The 18,379-nt window shown below is 41.9% G+C and overlaps 1 protein-coding gene across 1 annotated transcript in view; it reads right to left on the bottom strand.

The window, feature by feature from the left end:
- Positions 1-18,379, bottom strand: part of TAF4B (TATA-box binding protein associated factor 4b) — a 73,995-nt gene that overhangs the window by 34,095 nt on the left and 21,521 nt on the right. The window contains exons 6-10 of the mRNA XM_048289170.1: positions 17,070-17,159; positions 13,363-13,941; positions 6,629-6,764; positions 5,924-6,029; positions 692-861 (exon numbers count right to left, since the gene is read on the bottom strand). Coding sequence (XP_048145127.1) covers positions 692-861; positions 5,924-6,029; positions 6,629-6,764; positions 13,363-13,941; positions 17,070-17,159 — 1,081 coding nt within the window. The remainder of the gene's footprint in view (positions 1-691; positions 862-5,923; positions 6,030-6,628; positions 6,765-13,362; positions 13,942-17,069; positions 17,160-18,379) is intronic.

Here is an 18,379-nt window from a genome sequence, read left to right as displayed (position 1 = left end):
ATGCATGCTCCCTGCTCTGACATAATACCACATTGCTAAGCAACAGTTATTACTTTGCTCAGAAGGTAGCAGCAGAAATGATGCCTACACTACAAACTTCTTGTAACACAGGCATTCCACAGTGCTATTCACTGTACAGACAAACAGCTTCAACATCTCTTTTGTATAAAATTAACAGAGATTTTTTTCCCACGGAGGGAGTCATAAACAAAGGGCTGCTCTGCGTGCATTGGAGTTTGAAACTTCTTCCTAATGTTAGTCAATAGAGTACATATACAGGCTGAGGAATGCAAAAACTGTTAGGGAAGTTTAACACAGTGTAATACATCAAGTTAGAAGCTGCCAAGATAGAAAACCACATTTAAGTGTTTTGACACTAGCATCTTTAGGGTGGTTTAGTGTTGCATTAGGTTTAAGAGTAAGAAAGCTGCTCACTTCTCATGTGTTAAAGTGGCATTGGTTTCTTTTTTTTTGGTTGTGCTTCAGACAGTTTCCATGTAAAGAAAACCTTAAAGGAGAGTTGTTTCCTAGAAGGGTAAGTGAAAACCCAGTATTGTTTGGTAGAAACACATGAATTGAGATTGTAGGTCTTAATAGTTCCAGGTCCTTCTTCAAAGATTGGAGGCTGGCTGATGAAAGAGGCAAGGAAACACTACATCTGTAATTTCTGCTGTGTGTGCTTTGTTCTCACCTATGTTCAAGATCTTACTCTGAAGAGCTTCTGGAGAGAGAAATGGTTCATCTGCACAAGAGTGAATCACTGTACCAATGAGCTCAGAGTCTGCTGACAAAATGCACGCATTCTCCTCATTGAGATTAACTCCAGCCATAGAAGTCACATCATTTATGTCATCTTCATTTCTACAAAAGAGGAGACCAACATTTTATGCTTTGTTCAGAACAGACACAAAGAAAAAATCTTGACTATCAACAAGCAGCCACATTCACATATCCCTATATAAAACAGATGTTTAGTGTGGGTGTGGACAGGGAGCTCCCAAAAGCTCTCACACTTCTGCAAAGTGCCTCTGAAGCATTAATTTGGCTAATGCCTCAGTTGCTAGGCATGCAAATCCTTTATATGAAACTGACATTTTGAGCAAGCTTGGAAACCTAGGACTGAGGTAAACCCAGATTAAAAGTTCCCACAACCACTAACCCTGCACCACCACTCTTGCAGTCTGAAATTTGTTCTGAAACTAATTCACCAGCTAGAAGCAAGTGTGGAATGAAGTTGAACGTTGACTCACTGGACTATAAACAAGCCCATTTTCTAACCAAGATGCATATCTTGCAAACTGAAGCTTAAAGCACAAGCTTATAAGCACAGAGCTGATCTTCAGTTTCTTTAGCGAGTTCCCTTAAAACACAGGACACAAACACTCCTTGATTATATACCAGAGCCAATCCAGACCTTGTCCTTTGGCTCAGTCCTACCACACTTAAGTACACAGCAGGGAAGATGCCACTGCTTCTGAAGCACCATGCCAGAGCTCTAGCTGGTAACACCCTTAGTTGGAGGCTCGAGTAGCAGCTTTGCACTACAAGTTCCAAATAAAAAACTCAAATCTTACATATTTAGGGTGAACATCATGCACACGAGCTATAATAGCCTGTGTGCTTCAGCTTAATGCTTTTTTTTAAAGATCATTTAAGTTAAAATACTGAATGAATCTTGTATGGGCAAAGTTTTTGTGCTACTTCAGCAGTGAAACAATCCAAGTTATATCAAGTAAGCTTAGATCAGCAAGAGAAAGCATTTTTACTTCACAGTGTGACAAAGGCCCTAATGGTGGCTTCAGGGATTTAGGACCAATCCAAAACAGACGTCCGCAGCATTAGGACAGGTAAGTGAAATCACTCAATCTGAACATCCTTCTGTTTGGAAAACAAAGAAAACAAAACCAACACACACACCCCTCTTGAAAAGTATTCTCTGGCAAGGTTTGATAAAGTTCACCTTCAGAAAACACTGTGTGGCCTAAATAACTTTTGAACAAGGGGTTAGCCAGAAATTTCCTGTTCTAAGGTGAAGTATTTCCTGGAGGCTGTCTTTTGACTGACTAGAGGTAGAAGCTGAAGTTACTAGAACATGAGTTGGGGTTGAGGTTGAGCAATACTCAAAAGACACAAGAAAATGTTGGGATATTTTTCTTAAAATATAAATACATTTTCTCCTTTGGGCTCCAGTACGTTTCTATGGCACAATTCTTCTGCAAACTTCTGGAAAGAGACCGGGCCAGAAAAGGAGTCCAGCCTTGCGTCCAGTCTTCTTCCACCCTTCCTTCCATTTGTGTGCCCTCATTGCTAGCAGTTCCTAGGCATGTGCGTTCAGGGAAAAGGAGACCCAACAGATGCTCAAACCAGCTCCAGCTCTTTAAGTCTAACTAGCCACACCAGCTTCCCAGCTAGGTGTGTGCCCCAAATCCATCATGCTAAGAAAAGTGTTAAACCCCAGGACTGTCAGAACACCTATGTCCACAGTTACAATTCAAAGCTGAAGCCAACAGTGGAGAACAGCTTCCCTCCTCCTACCCATTCACAACCAGCAACTGAGCAGCTCCAAGTGCATACTCATGCTCTACCAGTCTAACAGAGACCCTGAACTTTCAACAAGCGTGTCAATGAAGCTTCACAGGATGATAATTGAGTGCTAACTGATCTTCACAAGTACATTCCAGTTTCCTCTTCTTAGTGACCACTACAGAGAAGACTTTGCTGATGGCAGAGACAAGAATCCCACTGAAGCACAGCAACTGCCACAGATCTGCTGACAAAATCAGCACAGCTAGCACCAGGAACACACATCACAAGCTATCAGTGCTGGAACCTGACATTACCCCAGTGGAACTGTTTATGGAATCCCAGGAAGGATGCTTGCATCCCAGGTACTACTGCATAGCATGCAGTTTCAGGAAACAATTTTTGCTCTTAATCTGACCACATACTCCAAATGCTTAAGCAAAGAAAAGATAAGCTTCTATAATACACATCTATCCATTTTTCTACATAGAGAAGTTTCATTTCTCTATAACCTGCCTTTATCAGGTTACTGTTTTCGTGATTATTTCCATGCATGCAATCCCACTAGTGTGTGCAAGCATACAAGAGTTTATATGCAAGCAGACATCTCTACCTGTACTTTTCTTCAGGACCAGTTCCAGTTTTTTCACTGTGAGACATAAGTTTGCATTAAGCTCAGAGTCATTAACTTTGACAAAAGATAGGAAAATACTGCTGCACCTATTTTACTTAACCCGAAGAAATTACCACTACATTTCCTTAGGAAAGTGCTCACTAAAGATTAATGAAAGTTTCAGAAAACATGGTAAGTTCATACTTTTTACTACTCTTTTTTTTTGTTGTTCAAACAAATCTCAATCATTTTAAGTAAGGTATCATGTACTTTCAGTAAGGTATAGAAATCATTTTAATAAGGTGATAAATTTAAAGTACTACATGAAGGTGTTCCTGGTGGATATCTACTTGCTTTCGCTTTCAGCAATCCCTCCATAAAGCCCCTTTTCTGCACCACTTCCTTTAATGCTTTTTGCATTTGATCATGTCACACTCAGAAATCAACAGGAAAAACTCACCCAGCTGTTGTAAGTCTCCAGTGACTTAAGCTTACTAGGACTGTGGAAAACAGAACTCAAGAATTCTGAGTGATACACTGCATGAGGTCAGGTTTGACATTTATACTGAATATTCACTGCAAAAGAAGCCCAAGCAATGCAGATGCACCTCACATGTATGAATTTGCCTCCGCTGCCTGAAAAGTGAGTCTGTGGCACCCTCTGGTGTCTGACGACCGCACTTGTCTTCTGAACCCCTCTACTCCGTTTTATCCAAGAGTCAAAAACTAGAAGGGCACACGGAACCCAAACCCTTGGGCACCATCCCTGACAACTACCCAGGACAGAACAATTCCAGCCAAGCCAAAAAGTTGCACATACTTTGGAGAACAACTCTATTAAACAGAATAAATTCAAAACAAATATCTGAAGATGAAATATGTGGCCTTTTTTTTTCCCAGAGTGCTCCAGCATATACTTTACAGAAACGTGTAGATCGGATTACAAAAATCTTGATTTTTTTTTTAAGAACAAACTATCTCTTAACATGCCACAGTGCAATGTCCATGCTTAGCTGAAACAACATCTAGAAGGCTGGAATGCTTTGTGTTTTGTTGGTTTTTTTTCTGTTTGTTTCCTTGGGGGGCAGGAAATCACCACTTTTTCTACTGCCTAACTCGAGCAACCTAAGCCAGCCCGTTAAAGAGCAGACAAGGTTAAATTGCAGCTAATTAAGCACAGCTTAGTGAGTAGAACGTTCTCAAATCCTAACCTAACCTAGTCACACCATGGCAGGGAGTCAGGCTCGATGACACACTGCAGTGAGAGTGCACAGTAAGAGCACTCTCATTAGTGCCATTGATGTACAGGCACATCAGTTACAAGACACACTCTCTGCTCGTAACAAATTCCATCGCAAAACCTGAAAGCAGGCCGTGGTGCCTCTCTCTGCCTCACACATGACCAGCAGTTGATGTATCATAGGTCAGAAAGTTTAATTATAGCAGTGAATAGAAGAAACACCGAGGGTGTAGCCAAACACAAATTCTTCAGAGACAAGAGACTCTACAAAGAAAATTTAAGGTGAGTTAGAGATTTCCTGTCTAAATTCTCACGGGCTTATGCTACTTTGGAAATCACAATCCAAAAGCAAGAAGAGAAATCTCTATTGGATCACACTGTAAAAGCAGGTTTTTTCCTACACTAAGAATTTACAATTCAGGGAACAACTTTCAAGAATTCAAATTTTTTATGTAAGACAGCTAATACATTCCATTTGGAAGATCACAGAAAAAATGTGGGGTTTTTTTGTGTATGAGTTTGTTTGTTAGTTGCTCTTTTTTATTACAATATTTATGAAAGTTTTGGGTTGTTTTTTTTTAACATCACTACCCAAGATTACATCCCACATTATATTCTGAAGTATATTTCATATGACCTTGAGGCAGCTGAACAGACCTATTGCTTTAACATGAGCTTTTCATTTCAACTCCTGGCAACCACTGTTTTTAAGTGTTCGCTGTATACTGTATGTTACTGTAAACAGCAGCAGCTCTCTGTCTACACCAGTGCATTCAAAGCTGCAGCTTTCAAGAGATGATAAGTTAACTGGTCACAACATAGAGGTGTCATCATGTCTTCTTTTTTCCCTTGGAAGAGCAATGTCAAACTTGCTCAGAAGTGGTAAGACTAAAAATGCTTACGGAAGTCTGTACCTCTGTTCCAACATCACACTTCATAGCTGCAAAAGTAATTTCTGCTTTTGAAAAGTTTATCAGTTGCCAGAACTAAAAGCTTTAAGCACTCTTGCCAATCTAAAGGCCTAGAGAATATGCCAGAAATCATTATTAGAGATGTAGTTGAACACTTTTCCCCATACACACAGAAACGAGCCTGTAAGAGAAGCTAGTAAAAGATTCTGAAATGCAGCACAGAGCTTTAGACAGGTTACAAGCAAGTCCAAGTAACAGTTCAATGATATCAGACCATGTGCAAAAAGCAGAGGTCCTATCTGCTTTAATCCTATTGAGAGACTTCAATACAAGATAATTAGATTAGTAATTGTATTCATAGGATGGAGATCAATATGTCTCCACTATGAGTGAAAAACTGACACAAAATCTAACCTTACCAAGACAGTTTTCTTACACTAAGAATAATTAACATCTGCTATGAGGTAGAAGTTTTAAGGTTATCCCTTGCCAATGAGTATTATAATGTGAAAAACATGTATCAGAAAAAAAGCTTCTGAAGAAAGTTGCTTTTATTTGGGCTCTATTCCCACCTCTATACTTGTCTCTTCCTTTTGTTCCTTCCTATACTTAACTTCTGATATTGCTCATTTCTACCTGAAGGATGTTGCTCCATTCTCTTTCATTTTCACTTTCTGAACAGGCGATGCTTGAAGCGACAGAATTTTATTTCTTGGCAGTGTAATTTGTTTCAGAATGGAACCTAAAACAAAACAAAGAACATGCTGTAGTAGAAAGCAAAATGCTAAGACAACTGTTTAGTCAGTTCATTCCTCTAGGTAAGGCTACTGCAGACTCAGTAACAACTACTTAGGTCCATCTGAAAACCAGACACTCTTGAATCTTACATTCTACATGTTCTGTGTGGCCCAAAGCCTCATATACTCTCAGCAAACACCCTCCCCTCTGTGCTGACCAGGGACATGGCTCACTGAAAACTGGCTGGCTGAGACACACTCTTAGAGTGCATCAACCTGAACCTGTTGAAGGAAAAAGCAAGGTCTCATGAAATAACTCTCAAAAGCATCAGTTTAGAGGAAGTTCACTGCAAGGAGCTCAGCCATAGTATTTTAACAAGTGCAAATGTTTGATTGACATGCCCTTAACAAGTGCCAGAAGTCGATGTGACACAGATTTTCTCATCAGAGCTCCAAGCAGTAGAGATGTTCAACTTAACGAACAGAGCTGGTTCCTCCCGACAGAGAGCCACCTTCTTGCATTCCCACAATGTACCAACAGCCTGCACCTACTTCTATGCCCCAGCAGTCCTCCCCCTTCTCCATGAAAGAGGCTCCACTTTACCTGCAGGAAACTGGTTGGTTTGAACAACTGTATTCAGCAGCATCTTTTTCTCAGCAGATGTCTGTAGGGTGAGCACTGATGGCTGTGGGAGCGTGGATACTTGCTTTACAATGGTTCCTGATGGTTGCTGCACTACCTGGAAGTGGAATATCCAGTATCAAGAGTGAGAAAAGCTAAAAATGCAGAGAAGTAAACAGTATCAATGTTTCCATTTAGCCAGAAGTGCCACTGGGCAGGTATGCTTGTCCAGTTTTTAGTTTAAAGCAAACAGCATGCTCACAAAACTTTTTTTTTTCAACTTCATGCCAAGAAATCTTAACAAGTGGTAGTGAGCGCTAAGCTCATTCAGTGAGCTCTAACAGTCCCTTCACCCCTACTCTATATTGATAACCCTATTAGACAAGTTTCACTAATTATCACACAATCCACTGCACTGAGAGACTTTCCTCTACATCAAGTGTTGTTCAGCGGACTAACTATTAAACAGTGAGTCTGCCTACCAGTAACTTCAAAAGGGTAGGGATCACAAACACCTAGTTAAAAAGGGAGAACACCAAAACAACGAAAGTCTTGCACGAAATACTCTTTCTGCTAAGAATTAAAGAGTACACACTACAAAAATACTGATGTGTTTTTGGAACTGCAACATCAATTGTAAATTGAGACGCTGAGTTTCGAAGTGTTAAGCTAAAGTACACTGAACACATCAGTTACCAGGAACATGAAGTACTAAATAGCAACACCTATAGCAAGTAGAGCCTCTACACAAAGACATCGGTACACAGCTGAAGGGTAAAAAGGAAGGCAGTTCACAGTTTTGTTTAAAGAGGCTCTTCAAAGAAACAAAACCAGACAGCACGATGTCATCACAACACAGACTTACAGGCACAGCCCATAAATACTAATCCTTCCTCTTCAGGGGCAGCTATTAAAATGCAAGAAAGTAATAAAATTGCAGCATCCCTAAAAACCTCACTTCTAAGCCTCCTAGCTAGCAGAATGTGGGCTTCAGCTTGGATACATCTTTTAAAAAGTTCTTGATTACAGGGCGTAGAAAGATCTTACTTTGCCAAAGCATAAAATGATCAATATCTTCAGATTGAATCCTACTTTTTTAGTAGCAAAAAACTAACATGAAGAAAATGTCAGGGCCAAGAAGCCATTTTTCTCCTCTACTACTTTTATTCTTACTTCAGAAAGTCTAAAGAGTGCTTGTACAGCAAGACTGCACAAGTGTAATTAAAGAACTGACATTTACAATACTTCAGAAATTAGGCTCTCTCCTTCTGTCATCTAACTTCTCCTTTATTAATAAATATCATCAGCATAAGCATGACACACTATCTTGGTTTCAAAGACAGATGTCTGCCAAGGAAGACAGGAGCCTCCCTTGAAATGGAAAATGCAACCCCCTTCCCTCCGAGTTATTATAATTTTGAAATCAAGAGCCTTTAGGCGAAGATGTGGGAAATAGGAATAACAGTTCTTTACTATATATATATATGTATATAACCAGTCAAACAAAACAACAACAACTCTGGCAGTAACAGCAATCACAAACCCAGTGCCAGCCTTCTCGGCTGTCGGGCCCTTTCCCCTCGGGTGCAGTTCCGCTCGCAGCCGGCAGGGGCGCTGGCGGCTCCCGGTGAGCAGGGCAGGTGCGATGGTTCCCCCGCGGCTGCAGGGGGCGCTCCGGAGCGAGCTCGGGGAGCACGCGGCACCGGTGCCCCGGGATCCCGGGAAGGGATGGAACAAAGGAGCTTCACAAACCCCTGGGCAGCCGATCCCGGTGTCCGGCCGGACCCTCAGGAACAGCAGGCTGGAACAGCAGGGATGAGCACAAATCCCGGGTGGCAGACGAGGTGTATCCAAACAGGGAATCCCCCGGAGGTCTGGGCAGGCAGGGTGTGCGGGGCTACAATGTAGCGAAGGCTCCAGCAATGGGCGGGGGCAGGGCAGCCGCAGCCTGGCTCCCAGCAGGGCAGGGAAAGGCGGGCTTGGGAATCCCAGGGTTTCTCTGTGAGGCACCCAAGCAGATGGTGAAAAGGTCCCTCTTTTAGTGAGGTGGGGTGTTAGGGTCCCGGTGCAACGGCCGCTCCAGTGAGCGGGCTCCACTCACGGTAGAAGGAACGCGGCCAAAAGCAGAAGCCTGCAGCGCTCACAAACTCCCCCCCACAATGGTGGCAGCCCCTCTCTCCCCAAATGCCCAGAGAAAACCAGCCAGCCAGGGGCTGTACCCAACCCCTTTTTCCCAGTCCAAATCTCTCGGCACCCCCACCCTACACCAGAAAACCCCAGATGTAAAAGAGTAGCCAGTTGGACCCTTCCCCCTGTGGCCAGGTCTTTTGTTCTTCTTAAGCACCCAGTAATTTGTCACCCTGGCAATATGTATGGGGAAAATTCTTAAAGAGAAAAAGAAAACAAAAGGAGAACTCCTAAAACCCCAATACACACTCACAAAAAGAGGTACTTTGTGTATCAGAGTCAAGATACTCCCTCAACCGTCCCCATATTGGTAGCACTAGGGCAGCAGTAACATAGAATAACTGATGTGAAAGTGGTATCTGAAAACCTGACATAGTTCTTGAGAAGAAACATTAAGATCCAGAGGAGGAAAGAACTACAGGAGTACAGGGACAGACTGCAGACAGAGATGAGGCTCACAAATGCAGCACTTCCTCGTGGAGTACAACAGATGCTAACGTTTACTCCCATGCGTTTTTCCCAAAGCTCGGTTTGACCTGTCAGAAAGATCCGGCTTCCAAAGCTGCAAGTTGTGAACAATGTTAACAGCGTCCTTTGTGTGTTTATATAATTAACGAGGAGCCAACAAATTTGGACTCACAGGCTTCACTAGCACTGACACACACCTAGAGGTCCTCCTTATCACCAGGAAGAACGATGCTTCATCTTCAGCACGCAAAACACTGGAACAGCACAGAGGAAACAAGCATTCCAGGGTGAGGTACAGCAGACAAAAGAACAGAGATAGAAAATGTGGATACAAAAATGCTGCTAGAAAGGATTTTCTTGCTATTTCCTAAGTCCGTGAGAGACTTTTCTCTCTCACAGAAGAGGTAGCAGAGTTCTGTAAACAACCAAACACCTGCAACCTTAAGAAGTCTTGTTTGTAGTATAGTAGAAAAATATTTTGACAATGGATGTTTTAGGATTTTAGCCAATCACCCCCAAGGGGTGGCTGATCCTCGTCCAATTAGACTATGAAGAAAAAAGTCTATAAAAGAGTTTGTAAAATAATTAAATAAATAAATCTTGCTGCACAATTCCTGCCTGCTGGATCTTCTCTCCTCCTCCCTGCGGCTGCGGGACACGGTAATATACCCTAGGGCATTTTTTTTAATAAGAAAATGTTACAACAATGGTCTAAGTGGAGACTGGGATGTAAGTCAAGGAACCCAGGAGGCTACATTGCCAAGAAACAGAAAGGATGTGTTGGCAGTACAGCCCATTTTCTGTTTGCCATTCTAGCTCTAGACTAACGTAAGTTGGAAGTCCTTGGGAGTTGCAATGGGAGAGAATAACAATGCTGAAAATTTCAACAAGGATCCAATGCCAGAACAAAGCATCACAAAAATTGGTAATATCTGCAAGAAGGAGTTATTGCCCCTTTTCTTCAGGTTAGCAGCAAGAAGTAATAAAGAAAAGGGACTATTCCCTTGTGCCCTGTTAAGCAGGTTGATACATACATCAGAATAAAATCACCAACATTCTTAAGTAAAAAAAATGCAGCTGCATTCAGCTGACAACAGAGAGATGGCTGCCTGAGAGAGACTGATTAGCCTCACTTGAACCTGTTTTAGACTCATAAAACGAAGTCTGGAGATCAGCAGCGGGATGCTGAGGTATCATCACACACAAGCAGTATTGCTTCATGAAGGAACCCTCACAAATTGAATGCAAAAGCAATATCCAGGACAAAAAAAACAACGGAGGAGACTGTTCACAAAAGCTCAGCTCTGAGGGGACTTGACACTAACAACTCACTAAGAACAAGCAGTTGCAACAGCATAAACACTTCACTCCTTGATTCAATTGTAAATAATCTCCAGAGAGTGCCACTGGTAAGTGTGGGGACTACACCATAAACCCCTGGCTGGTTATGCTTGACGTAAAGCTGTAGTCTCACAGCAGCTTTCTCACAGCTGGATGCCAGCAGCTGGTAATGTAAATTTTCATTTATTGTGCTTTAACAGAGCAATACTAGAGCAAGACAAACTATTTCCAAGATGAAACTTCTTTTGTAAGTCAACACCCTTAAATGAGGTGATATTAAGAAAGTCACACGAGAAAATCCTTCAAAATGTGCAACTCTCACAGCACAGGAACACAGTCAATCCCAACAGCACCTGTGAAGAGCAGGTCCCTCAATGTGCACACAGAGTTTTGATAATCATGCTACAGAAATTAAAAGTTTCATGTTGCATCAATCCAGTCACAAATTTGATATTAGAATATAGCAGTGCTGCATTCTTGAGCACCACCAACATTACAGTGGAGCTGGCACATGAAAGTTCGCTTTAAATTCTCTCAAGCACGAGAGGCCAAAATTAGAAAGGGGCATGGAGAGGGAGTGTATGGCATCAGACATCCCTGTGGGCTGGAAAGGGAAAAAAATTGCTGGCAGCATTGTGTGGACAGATTTGCACAGCTGGCAATGTGCTTCCTTTTTCAGCTGGCAGTAGGACCCTTCTGTTTAGGGAGGACAGGTCCAGATTTGTTTTCTTATGGGAGAAAATAGACCCTCTGCCCTTTCAAGGAAAGGCATCAGGGAAGCCCTAAGAGATACAGCCACTTCTACTAACTCGTCCTTTGTGCTAATAAGTTGTCTGAACAAACACCAAGCTCCTGATATGGCTAAGCTGTGAAGCAGTCAACTCAGTCCTTCAACTGTATCTGAGAAGAGCAAGTATTTTAATCACTGTGCCTGAGATCTACCCAAATGAGGATAAAAACATGTTTTGTATGCAATTCAATATATGTAGGGCACAGCAAAGAAAAGCAATTGCAGCAGACTGCCACATTGCAGCAGTGTAGAGGCAGAAGCCCTTTCTTGAGTTCACCAATATCAAATTCAAGAAGTGTTTTGACTCCCCTGCGTAGAGCTAAGCTTCCTCGCCTATTTGTACAGATGGTCAACCTTTCCCCTGGATTACAAGACTTGCTGTGTAGCCAACAAACTGCTCTCCTGCCTGTGTACTACCTAAGAAATTCTTTTCTTCTGGCTGGAATTTAAAACTTAGTCCTCAAAGACAATATGAGTACCAACTCCTTTTCCAATTTGGCTTTAGCTACTGCTAGCCAAGACTGTCAGTGCATATGCTTGATAACTCTCCTTTGGAGTTTTGGGGTTGAGGGTATTTTGCCTTTTCTTTTTTTTTTTTTTTTTTTTTTTAACCAAATCCACTCAGAAAAAGGACTCCCCATCCACCCTATACAGTTGAGTGTTTTGTTCTTTTTAAGCAAGTCTGGAAAGGTGAAAAGCTCATGCTTATGGTAGCTTATGCTACCACAGCATAAACTCTTTATTTAGAATGCAGGATTCTTATATTACATCAACCTTATGCCCTTTGAAAAGAAGGAAACTAAAAAACCAAAACATTTTAGGGGTCTGAACACTGTTAAATCAAGTACACACAATATCCATAGCAGATGTCCTACTTTATCTGTGGAAATTAAATCTAGCTTCACAGGAAGTCTAATGTTTTTCCCACTTTCTAAAGAAAAACAATCTTTACAATGAATACCTTTGCAAGAATTGAATTCTTTATCTGCCAAAGGGAGACTATTCTCTCAAAATACTTGAGAGCATTACTTACAGGTAGATCAGCTAGACACCAAGCTACTCAGTATCTTAAACACCTATAAGCCAAACCTAATTTATTTCACAAAGTTGCTCTTTCAGGTATACCTGTGATCCACAGTTTCTTGGTATTTAACATTAACATTAGCAAGAAGTTAACCTGTGCCAAGAATAAAAAAATGTAACACATTGCTTTTGAGGGTATTGTTTTAATAAGACAGTTATTTCTCCTGGAATTTGTTAGCTAATGAGGCCTGATAGAAAAAACTCACTTTTGGACAACTTTGTAATGAACATGTCTTAGAGTAAATGCGGAGGTCAGAACTCTGCTTGGAAAAGCTCCTTGAGGTAGTTTGTACATTTCAGGTAACACATCACTGAACATCATCGAGCCACCTGTGCCTGCAAAGTACTCAGGACAGGAACTACCGGGGAGAAAGACTGGCATCCCGGATGGCTGGCTGAGGCACAGCCCTAACAGGGCACTGAAGAGCAATTAATGTAAGTATCCCATCAGCAGTTTCTCTTTCTGACACTAGCGTTTCCTACCTTTTCTTTTCTTCCAGGTGCCAACCTAGCCTGGCTGCGTGCATAGGGGGTTAGATCTCATCTCCCCTTGTGTCTCAAGATGGATGTTCAGTCTGGTGAAATGGTGGTTGATATACCTTGCAAGAGACCAAGGTGTCAGCTTGGGTTTAGATTCACCTTTCCAGCAACAGCTCAGTATTTCTAAGACAAACATAATGGATGAACTCAAGACAGACTAGCTTCATGTACTAAAAGAAAAAAACAAGCAAACAAAACAAACAAAAAAAAAGCAGAGGTCCAAATTGGTATCCTCTTTACTAAATGGCAAGAGTCATCAAAGTAAAGGAGCCTGGTTAGTTACAGAGAAGCAGAGAATCCATCTTACCAGCTGCTTCACTTTAACCACCTGCTGAGCACCCACTGACTGTGCAACGATGGAGTTGGGCTGCGAGGTTTTAACACCAAGGGGCGTTCCAATGACTGGTTTCAGAGGCCGGAGAGGGGCTGTTGCTGAAGATGCCGCAGTAGAGATCAGCACTTGCTTTGCAGACTGGAGAGAGGGCGCTGGCACTGCAGAGGTGAAAACTGGCTTGCCAGGCTGGACAGCCGTCAGCCCGGACGGTGCCATGCTTGTGGTGAGGATGGAAGCCGCGGGCCCAAGAGACGCTGTCACCGCTGCAGAGGAAGGAACAGCCTTCACGGGCTGCACAGAAGCTGCTGTTGACGTGGTGGCAAGGACTGGGGTGATAACCAGAGGGGCTGTGACTGCTACAGAGGCAGGCACGGGTTTTACAACTGGAAGAGCAGTTGCTGCTACAGCCGAGGTTGTCACTCCTGTCGAAGGAGCTGGTACTGCAGAGGTACAAGTTGAAATCACTTCTTGGGTTGGAGCTGGTTGCTCCATACACTGCTGCATAAAGCTCTGAGGATTAGGCATTAGTTGCCGTAAGGCAAGCACACTTTTCTAAAAGAAAAATGAGAAAACACTGGATGCAGTATCAGCATTGTTTTCCATAATAATAATACATTTGTAACTGAATCCTCTTCCTCGTTTTCCAATTAAATTTTTCATAAGACAATAAATGGCAAACAAGTTTTGCTAAATTTAAGGCACCCTTAAATTGATGACAATCCTGTTCAGTGAAGATGACAAGAAACACCAACACCAGCTGAGCAAAGGTCAACCATCACCACAGCTACACTATGCATAGCGAATCCCATCTATGGGGAAACTCACATATAACTTTGTTCTTCTCTTTGGATTTTTCAATTTGGAATTTATGTTTCTGAGTAAGATGATTTTAACTGCTTTATTACCTGAAAGAATTTTGTTTTGCCAAAAATACTCTGCTATATTGGAACAGCTGTGTTTATTTCATGGAGCCCATCTGACAGGGAACTACGAATCATCCAATAAAGTCAGAAACAAGTTCTGAAGACATGAACACTTTTATACCAATACAGCTGTTTCTACACTAGGGGGGGATACCACTTTAATAATGTCTGTAGAGCTGCAGCAACTCAACTTCAGCCAGCTACTTCTCGGCAACAGGAGAACAAAAGTAAAGGAATCTGGCAACATCTCATTTTTACTACAGCTGTGTTTGAGAAGGTTAATGGACAGAATAATCTTCAAGCTCTCTACAGATTTTTCTTCCTGACTGTGTATAATCTGCCATGGCTCTGAACCAGGGGAAATCAGTTCTGCAGCTACCTGCATATTCTTGAAAACCCTTTTATTTTTACCTCCCCCTTTAACAGTAGCTAAAGTTTGTAAGAGCTCCTAACACAGTGCTGCTGCTTTGGACTTCATGCAGAAGGAGCATGTCTCACATGCTAGTGTACCAAATAACCATATTGTTTGCACAACCGGACCTTTTGCAGCCCATCTGTTTTTTAACATTCACTTCTTTTTCTTTTAAAAGGCTGCTTAGCTCCTGATGTAATTCATGTACCAAAAGCATCCAGCAGACTTGAAAATCAAGCAGGCTTCACAGCCAAAGCCACTGTACTTTTCCACCTCTTGGCACAGACAAAACAAAAACACATGCACAGCTTCATCAAAAAGCTGCAGCTCAAAGATAAGAGATGACTCCAGAGAGTCCTCCCTAAAATTCCACTTCACTAGCTAAAAGTGGATTGGCAAAAAGCCTTTATCACATTTCTTCCCAGACTCAAGCTGCAAACATTTACCCCACAAACAAGGTCAGCGCCGATCCACTCAGCACCTTAGAGAAGTGCTCCTGAAGTCATCCTCCATTTGGCACTCAGTCCTGTCACAGCTGCTCAGAGTTACAGATCAACCTAATTGTGTGTATCAACCACACATCCTTACAGTGTTTCAGGAAAAGGCAATGTGGGTGCAAGATGCTCTAAAGGATTGGCAACACTGCAAACTCAGCTAACTTTGACCATGTCTGAACAACACTTCTGAAGTCACAGTGTATCTGTGTTAATGTAGCATGCAACAGGGAGAGAGCATCATGCCGAGGGTTATGTGGGATGGACACTGCCCAAAACAGACAAGCCAGGATGATACCTGAACCTGGCAGTATGCTGCAGAAGAAACACGCAAGGGCTCTGCTGCGACAGGTGAGGGTCTGACCCACGCTGACGAACCCAACCTAACCCCTGCAGAATTGCCCTGAGTTCCCTGCATCAAGTGTAGCAGCTCTTCACATTGTTGGATGGCTTCTTGTAACAGCTGAGCACTTCTGAGTGCCAGTCACACTGACCCTGTACTCACAGCCTGGTCCTTCTGCAGCCAGACCCACAGTGGATGCAGAAAACCCATTCTGAGAGCTGTTTATTTCTCTGGCTTTTGCATGGGCATTTAAGAAGCCTCCAGGAAATTAAACAGGTAATAAATGACCAATTGGAAAATTTAATGAATCATAGAATCATCAAGGTTGGAAAAGACCTTATACCTTTAAGACAGTCAAGTCCAACCATCAGCCCAGCACAACCACTGTAACCCCTAAACGTCATCACCCAGCACCAGATCCTCTTAAACACCTCCAGGGATGGTGACAGCACCACCTCCCTGGGCAACCTATTCCAATGCCTGACCACCCTAACAGTGAAATTTTTTTTTCTAATATCAAATCTCCCATCATCTTAAGGTCCTGCAGAGATGACTGTAGTCTTTCTGACCCATGGCAAACTTGCTAGAAAAGCATTTAAAAGTTGCCACTGTAATAAAAATTTTTATCCCACATTTGAGCAGATTAACACCAGCCATCTAGAGTAATATCAACATTATCACATGCATTGTTATATGGCCTGTCAAATACCAAGGAAAAGGGCAAACTCCAGAAAAACTCTGTCCCAGCTTTACGACTTAACTGTTCTTCCTTTATTCTCCATCATGCCTATAATGAATGTACAGATCTAACAAGCCTAAGAGTATGGTGTACATTGCAATTTAGTAGATTTAACGTAGTTTCCATGTTTTCACTGGGATTTAATCCTTGCTGTACAGCTAATTTTTATCTTGTTAATACCATTATACCATATGATGGGAAGTCTCAAGGAAGCATTTTTCCTTTATAGGATTATTTGCTTGAATGGAAGTAGAGTTCCTGGGATTCTTTTCCGAAGCTGCAGCAGTCTTGTCACACCCTTTCTGGAGAAAGGGGTAGAGATTTTTCCTGCCTCCAGCTAAACATAAACCAGCAGAAGATGAATAGCTTTATGTAGATTCTTTGACCTTTAACATGGCATAAGCTGTGCATTGCCACAGTTGTAGCTTCTGTGTTAGAATAGCTACAATTTTGATGACAAAGTAAGAGGTCATCTTAAAATAGCTGCTCTACTGTAGATAGATGCACAGCTTCCAAAACACTAGTCTCCACTAACACCTAGAGGGCAATTACTCTACAATATTAAGAACACAGCATTAACTACTCCTCAAGAATTCTCCTTCCCCTTAAAAACTGTCTTTCCAAGCACAACAGTCACACAAAGGTACATTAAGCACCATTCTTAACTGACCTGAACCAATACCTATCCGAATGCCCCAATTCTTTTCTCTTCTTTTCTGGTCCTCCTCCCTTCCTTCTAAACATCAAATATCCATAATCAGACACTTACCTTGAGAAAAGGAACTAAGTATGGTTGCGGAGACGACTTCAGCTCTATGTACAGCTTTTTTGTAAATTCTTCTGGTTCAATTTTTGCTTCCTAAGAGGAAAATATAATTACAATAGTAAGTTATAACTGAATCTACCACACTTTTTTTCCTAGATGTATAAAAAAGTCATGGAAGTTTGTATTATCACGACATTGTTCAATTTCAGTGCTCAAATGCTTTTTTCCTGCTTTCTTTAGAAAAGCAAAAAAGAGGGAGTTAGGATAGAATAATGTTGTAATTTTCATACAGGATTACCCAAGTTGTTTATGCTTTCTTCAGCTACAGGCAGTTAACACACTCAGGGATAGGTGCTCACACCCAGTCACTGAAGTGAATGGAGAGAAAAAAGTTTATAAGCAGTACTGATCCTTTTGAGTATCTCATTGTTATGTAGATGTATTTTTAAATCAACGACTAATACTTCTTTCAGTAAAGGTAGTTTATCTGCATAAAAATAAACGTAGAGGCATTGAAGACTAATGATAACTTAGCAGTTTTTGTAAGACAATTCTAGACTAATGCATACACAGCTAATAAAACAGAACACTTAACACAGTCTTTCAAAAGCAATCAAAACATCGTTTCTGCATACCCCCACGGTAACAGTCCTCTGAATTGCAGAGTACTGTTTCCTTTCTTAATGCTGTCCACCCTGCCACAACACAAACACCTGACTCAAGGGCTTGGGAGGGTTAGACAGCTGCAGCAAACTTCTGAGATCCCTCACTTGTACAACAGGGCTAAACCCCAGACTCTGCTGCCCTTCCTCACCCTCTCAGAGTCATCAGGAACATGACCTCCTCCCAAGAAGGTACAGACACACAAAGAGCAGCACCAATCTCTGCTTCTGCTGAGAAATTACTCCTCTCACCCACATTCGCCTCTGGAGCAACTGTTCCAAGTTACTACATAACCAGAACAGGGATTTTAAAGACTGTGTATTTGCAGACAAACAGAGCTTACATGAGCTCTCCCATTCAGCCATTTGATCTGTTGCCTGTTAGATCTCACTGAGATGCAGATATGGGTCACCGAGGTCTCAGTGATACAGATGCAAGTGGTTTGGCACACCATGGCTCAGTGCATACAGGGTGCTTGACACCCACTTCATGAAATGCTGCCTTAAGGATCATCTTACTGCCCAGCTGCAATTTACTCATTTCTCTCCTGCATTTAAATCATAGCCATACTGGATGGAAGATTTTTAAACTACCACAAAAAGCAAACAAGTGTGCAGTTAACAATGTATTAATGTCTCTTAACAATTGCT

Source organism: Corvus hawaiiensis, chromosome 30 (assembly GCF_020740725.1).
Source record: "Corvus hawaiiensis isolate bCorHaw1 chromosome 30, bCorHaw1.pri.cur, whole genome shotgun sequence".
NCBI lineage: Eukaryota > Metazoa > Chordata > Aves > Passeriformes > Corvidae > Corvus > Corvus hawaiiensis.
This window is presented reverse-complemented; position numbering and strand designations above follow the sequence as displayed.